The 6,698-nt window shown below is 39.9% G+C and overlaps 1 protein-coding gene across 1 annotated transcript in view; it reads right to left on the bottom strand.

Annotated features, from left to right (window-relative positions):
• Nucleotides 1–456: 456 nt before the first annotated feature.
• The window catches only part of CHCHD3 (coiled-coil-helix-coiled-coil-helix domain containing 3), a 289,976-nt gene continuing 283,734 nt past the window's right edge, over nucleotides 457–6,698 (bottom strand). The window contains exon 8 of the mRNA XM_007455359.1: nucleotides 457–1,184. Within this exon, the coding sequence (XP_007455421.1) occupies nucleotides 1,161–1,184 (24 nt within the window). The 3' untranslated portion in view covers nucleotides 457–1,160. The remainder of the gene's footprint in view (nucleotides 1,185–6,698) is intronic.

A 6,698-nucleotide genomic window follows, 5' to 3' on the forward strand; every position in this document is an offset into this window, starting at 1 on the left:
TGAATGTTCATTTCCAACTTCCAGTGTTGAAGCACCAATCCTCTGGTAGAAAAGTGAGAGTTATAATCAGGAAGTTTTTCTCCTCTTTCCAATTTCATCAAGTCTCAGGGTCAATTTTTTTTTTTTCCTCTTAACATTTTCCTAGTATTGCAGGGTCAGAAGTTCCTAACCAAGGTTATCTAATCTAGTGCTTGCCCCAGGCAGGATGACTTTGGTCATCCCAAAGAAAGGAAGGTTCATGCAATTTGTAAAGATCTTACTGAATGTTACGTACCTGAGAGGCAAATTATAAGCATCTCTTGCCTGTCTGAGGATCTGCAAAGTGTGTTGGAGCTTTTTAAAGTAAAGGCACCACACAAATACAAATAAATAACAATATGAATCAACTCAATTCCCATAAGTATAACCAACTAACCTGGAAAAAACAAAAACACATGAGGCCCCAGACTACAATGACAGTCTTCATCAGGAAATATATTTATTATTGATAGTGAGTGAAGTAAAGATGTCAGTATTCATGATAGACGAGAGGTTGCAGAAGCCAAGGTTGCCTTCATGTTGATAGAAAATGCCTTATTTCACTCATAATCAGAAACATTATTCCAGTAAAAGAGGTACATTTTCTCTCCTTTTTGTCTTCTTACATGATCACCATAAGTTAAAATAAAGTAGCTCTTATATAGTTAAGGGAGAAAAGAAAAAGAGAGAAACCCAACATGTCACAGCCTAGCCAATTCCGCCCAGCACTGCTGGCCCGAGATGGAGGGGTTTGGCCTTCTCTTCTCCCCACCCCAGTGACCTCAGCCCTCGATCCCAACTCCCAGCTTTGTGGGAGGGCAGGTTCATCCAATGATGGAGCTTGGTTAGAAGAGGAAGTTGAATAGAAAGTACAGAAGGTGGAGAGGACTGCCTTTCTTTTTAATCGTCATAAATGGATTTATTAACACTGTAGCAAGCCCTTGATGGCTGATCCCTGATCTAGGCCTTGGCTTTTCAAACTGTTGCTGATCAAACTGTGATATGCTTCTGTTGAATCTGCTCTCTGATGCTTCTCTTTAATGGTCTTCTCTTTAAATGAGTTGCTTTCTTACTAGGAAAAAAAACATGTTCCACCTCTGGAATTAACGCTGAAGGAATTCTGCTTGTTCTAAAAGTTGATTTTATCCTCCCTTCTCAAGCATGCTCTGAAAGAGAAATAGAAAAATAAGATTTACCACCAGAAGGAGGGGACCAAAAATGGGCAGTAGCTACTTAGTACTGTTTGTGTTGCTTTTCAAAGATCTACCTCAAAAACACATATAGCAAGGCATATGCTCCCTGGTCTTGAAATATGACTACCTTTAATGAACATCATTGCTTAATCATGTATCATCTCCAAATGACCCCTTCCCCCCACCATATCAAACTGAGCCCTAAGGGTGAACATGCCCTGGACTGTGAGAGTGGGGGGGCATAGTGGGGAGTGTGCGTGCCGTCTCACTACCCTGGACATTTGGGGATGTGTGAGAGCATTTCTAGTGGCTGCAGAGACTGGGGGAAAGCTACTGCTAAGGGGGCAGGGGTGGAGTGGGGCGGAGAGGGAACCTCTCAATTGAAGACAAGATGCTCCCCCTGAAACCCCTGCTCACACTAGGCAGAATGCAGATGTTCCTGAACTCATAATGCTGGGTGGAGCTACACAGATCTAAGTATGTATTCCCAAATTACAAAAATGGCCCCTACCTTATTTGTGGGTGTGGGTGAGGAACAGTAGACAGGAAGATTTTTTTTTTCCAGTTTTATTGAGAATTAATTACATATATCACTGCAAAAGGTTTAAGGTGTTCAGCATGACGGTTTGATTTAAATATGTTCTGAAACGATTGTCACAATAGGTTTAGTTAACATCCATCACCTCATTTAGATACAAAAAAAGAAAAGACAAAAATTATCACTGTATTGAGAGCTCTTAGGATCCACTCTCTTCACAACTTTGCTATATCATAATGCAGTGCTAACTATAGTCGTCATGTTGTACATTACGTCCGTAGTACTTATTTATCTTACAACTGGAAGTTTGGACCTTTGACCACTTTCTTCCAATTCCTTCCTCCTACACCTCTCCCCCTGCCGCCTCTTGTACCACAAATCTTATGTCTTTGTCTATAAGCTTGATGTTTGTTTTTTGTATATAGATTTGACATATAAGTGAGATCATACAGTATTTGTCTTTCTCTGTCAGATTTATTTCAGTTATTAAAATGCCTTCAATGTCCACTCATGTTGTAGCAAATGGTAGGATTTCCTTGGGGTTTTTTTTAATGGCTGAATAATATTCCACTGTCTATATATATACCACAGCTTTTTTAATCCATTCATCTATTGATAAGCACAAGTTGTTTCCATGTTTTGGCTATTGTAAATAATGCCGCTATGAACATGGGAGTGCAGATGTATTCTCATGTTAGTGTTTTTGTTTCCTTTGGATATATTCCCAGAATTAGAATTGCTGGATCATATGGTAGTTTTATATTTAATTTTTTTAGGATCCTCCATACTGTTTTCCATAGTTGCTACACCAATTTACAATCCCACCAACAGTGCACAAGGGTTGCCTTTTCTCCACATCTATGCCAGCATTTGTTGTCTCTTTGATGACAGCCATTCAGCCATGACGTGATACCTCATTGTGGTTTTAATCTGCATTTCCCTAATGGCTAGTGATGTTGAGCATCTTTTCATACACCTGTTGGCCATTCACACATCTTTGAAGAAAAAATGTCTATTCAGATCCTTTGCCCATTTTTTAATTGGATTTTTTTTGTTTTTGCTATTGAGTTGTATGAGTTCTTTATACATTTTGGATATTAACCCCTTAACAGAAACATGGTTTGCAAATATTTTTTTCCCATTCTGTAGGTTGTTTTTTCACTTTGTTGGTTTCTTTTGCTGTACACAAGCTTTTCAGTTTGATGTAGTCCCACTTGTTTATTTTTGATTTTGTTGCTTGTACTTTACATATGATTTCCAAAAAATAATCACCAATACCCAGGTCACGGAGCTTTGATCCTATGTTTTCTTCTAAGAGCTTCGTGGTTTCTTACAGTTAAGTCTTTAATCAATTTTGAGTTAATTTTTGTGTGTGGTACATGATAGGGGTCTAGTTTTATTCTTTGACATATGAATATCCAATTTTCCCAGTACATTTATTGAAGAGACTTTCTCCATTGAGTATTTTTGTCTCCCTTGTCAAATATTAGTTGACTGTACATCCTTGGGTTTATTTCTGGGCTCTCGATTCTGTTCCAGAGGTCTATGTGTCTGTTTTAATGCCAGTACCATACTGTTTTAATTACTATAGCTCTACAGTATAGTTTGAGATCAGAAAGTGTAATGCCTCCTGCTTTGTTGTTCTTTCTCAGGATTTCTTTGGCTATTCAGGGTTTTTTGTGGTTCCAAATAAATTTTAGGAGTGTTTTTTTCTATTTCCATATAAAAAAATACCATTGGCATCTTGATAGGAATTGCATTGAATCTACAGATGGCATTTGGTAGTATTGCCATTTTAACAGCATTAATTCTTCTAATCCATGAACATGGAATACCTTTCCATTTATTTGTATCTTCTTTGATCCCTTTCATCAATGTCTCGTAGCTTTCAGAGTAGAGATCTTTGATCTCCTTGCTTAAATATATTGCTAAGCATTTTATTGTTTTTGATGTTACTATAAATGGGATCAATTTCTTTTTCAGAACATTCATTGTTAGTGTATAGAAACACTACTCATTTTTGTATGTTAATTTTGTATTTTACAACTTCACTGAATTCGCTGATCAATTCTAACAGTTTTTTTTTGGTTGAGTTTCTAGGATTTTCTATATATAAAATCCTACACAGAAAAAATTCTTAACTATCAGATTAAAACTCTAACTAGCCGGGGAAGGAGATAAACTGTCTCCATTCTTAGGAAACTATAAAAAGGCAAAAGTGATCCTTTCCCCTTCCGTTTTCAAATTACTCAGGAAGAAGAGCTAGGTCAGGCCCAAGACTGCCTCTTATTTGTTCATGCCTTCTTCCTTCCATCCCTCACCCTTCCAGCCACTTATTCACCCAGCTTCTTAACTGAGCTCCTACTAGGTACTCATTGTACTGAGTTAGGTGATATGGGGAAACCAATACACATGTTCATGGAAAATTAAGGCATAATACAGAGTAATAACTTGCTACTTCTAAAAATACATTTGCTAAATATATGTTAAAATTTTATTTTACTGAATAAGTACTACATGCACATAGTATAAAATTCAAGAAGAACAAAAGAATATATAGGACAAAGTAATTTTTTGTCTTTCTCCTATTTCGCAATTTTTTGTGTACTCTTACAGAGAAGGTATTAGTTCAAATGCAGAGTGGTGCTGCCTGTTTCAGAAGAGGATAACTCTCTGCAGCTGGAGTGATCAGGGAAGGATCCTCAGATGACCTTTCACTATGGATAGAATATAGACAGAAGGTAGGGAGGGATGAGGGGGACAAGCACTGGTAAAGAGTCAGAGGAGGGAAAAAGCCCAGTATGTATGGGATGAAGAATGCAGGAGAGAGACAGGCCTAGCAAGAGGAAAGGGTAGGCACTCAGCACGTTCCAAGGAAGAGTATAAAAAGGGCCCACTGTGAATGTCAGGCTGAGATACCTCCTTTTTGGCCACTGAAAAAACCTAGGAATCCAATGAATGTCTTTAATAGGAAAATGTCATTTAGGAAGGTTACCCAGACTTCCTTAGCACAATGGATCCAATGGAGGAGAGTCTGGAGGTGGGAAACCGGGGAGGAGACAGATTAGAAATGAAGCTATGGTGGGAGCAAGAAATAAAGTCATAGAAAGACAAGGGAAGGAAAAAAAGCAGTGATGAGACCTTAGGTATGGTGGCGCCTCTGACAGGGAGAAAGGTGGTGTGACCAAGAGAAACAGGGAAGTCAGTGGGAGGAGTCATCTTGGGAATGAGGGAGATAAATTTGGGGTTTGGGAGTCTGGGAAGATGACGAGACATCTCAGAAGGAAATGTCTAGAGGGAAGTTGCAGGCTTGGGAAACAGGTCAAAGGTCTTTAGAGCTAAAGATTTAAGGTCAGAGATGAAGAAAACAGATTGAAATAAAAGGGCAGAAAAGGAAGAGGAGAAGGACAGATAAGCATACTGGCTCATAGAAACACAGGATGAACAGCTTACCCTAAAGGTTATCCTAAGGTATTCATGATTTTACAGGCTTCTAAGAAGGCTACGTCCACAGTGCACAAAAGAAGAACAGATATAAAAGAAGACAAAGTAGTCTGTAGAGGACGCATATAGAAATGGTCAGAAAAGACAATGATGCAGTCAAGGAGGAAGGACTGAATAAATTAGAAAAGCTAGATGCATCTAGAGAAAACCAGAAAGACAAAGCAGATTAAGTGGAAGACTCCACTCAGCAGAGAGTCATCTTGTAGAACACCAGAATGTGAGGCTCCTCTCAAACTCATCTGTATTTGTTGGAAAACTTAAAAATCAAGCACTTACCATGTAAGTGTCAGACCAGGCAACGTCACAGTATCATTTATCCTCACACCCTTGTGACTTGACCTGTGAAAGTCCAACTATGCAGACAGGAAGCTCTATAAACTCCAGATATATAGACAACCTCACCACAACATTATTTATTAATACAAAACGGAAGTCAGTATAAAGCAGCTCTCTACACTGGGGCCACGTGAGGGCACTTAATTACTAAAGAAAATGATCACTTTGTGAGTGATGCCACTTTGTGGGTTATATACTCGCTACTTACGTCAACATACCAATGGGAACTATAAGCTGTTACCTGCCTGGTCAAAACCAAATGGCTGTGCCTCATTCTACAATTTAGGTCTCATGGCTATAGTGACATCCGTGTGACAACACACCTCTTTTCAAATGTTGCAGAATAATCCGCAGTGACCACACATAATTAAAAGCAGCAGTTAAAGTGTTCACAAGGGTCTAGGAAATGTTTTTAGTTTTCTCCTCCCTGCCACCCCAACCAAATATGGAAGGGTAATTTTCAGCCAGGCCATATAATGCTAAGAACGTCAGACTCTCATAAGAGAGAAGAGCTGGACCCTGGCTGCTGTGAAGATCGTGGGCCAGACTACTGTGAAGACACTATAAGAAAATTTTTGAACAAACATAAAACACAGAGAAGTAACCACATTCACAAAATACCCTTGCTATGAGTATTAAAAATCACATCCTCAAAGAGAGCACGGCAGTTCACCTGATTCCTGGGTGACTCCCTGAAGACACGGGGGCAAGGCTGTGTCTCCCAGGGCTGATCTATACACATGTTGTCAAACTGCACTCAGCTGCTCCCAATGGGGGCCAGAGGCGGTACAAAACCACCTCATTTCTGTCAGAGATATTAAGAAACATCACGTTGAAAAACTTTTTAGATGAATTAACTGGTAAAACATTCCGTGTTTTTACTATATCACAACTATGCAATAAAACCTGCCCAGGGGCTTCCCTGGTGGCGCAGTGCTTCAGAGTCCGCCTGCCGATGCAGGAGACGCGGGTTCGTGCCCCGTTTCGGGAGGATCCCACATGCCGCGGGGCGGCTGGGCCCGTGAGCCATGGCCGCTGAGCCTGCGCGTCCGGAGCCTGTGCTCCGCAAATGGGAGAGGCCACAACAGTGAGAGGCCCGCATAACGCAA

The sequence above is a fragment of the Lipotes vexillifer genome, unplaced genomic scaffold, assembly GCF_000442215.2.
Source record: "Lipotes vexillifer unplaced genomic scaffold, Lipotes_vexillifer_v1.1 scaffold687, whole genome shotgun sequence".
Taxonomy (NCBI): domain Eukaryota; kingdom Metazoa; phylum Chordata; class Mammalia; order Artiodactyla; family Lipotidae; genus Lipotes; species Lipotes vexillifer.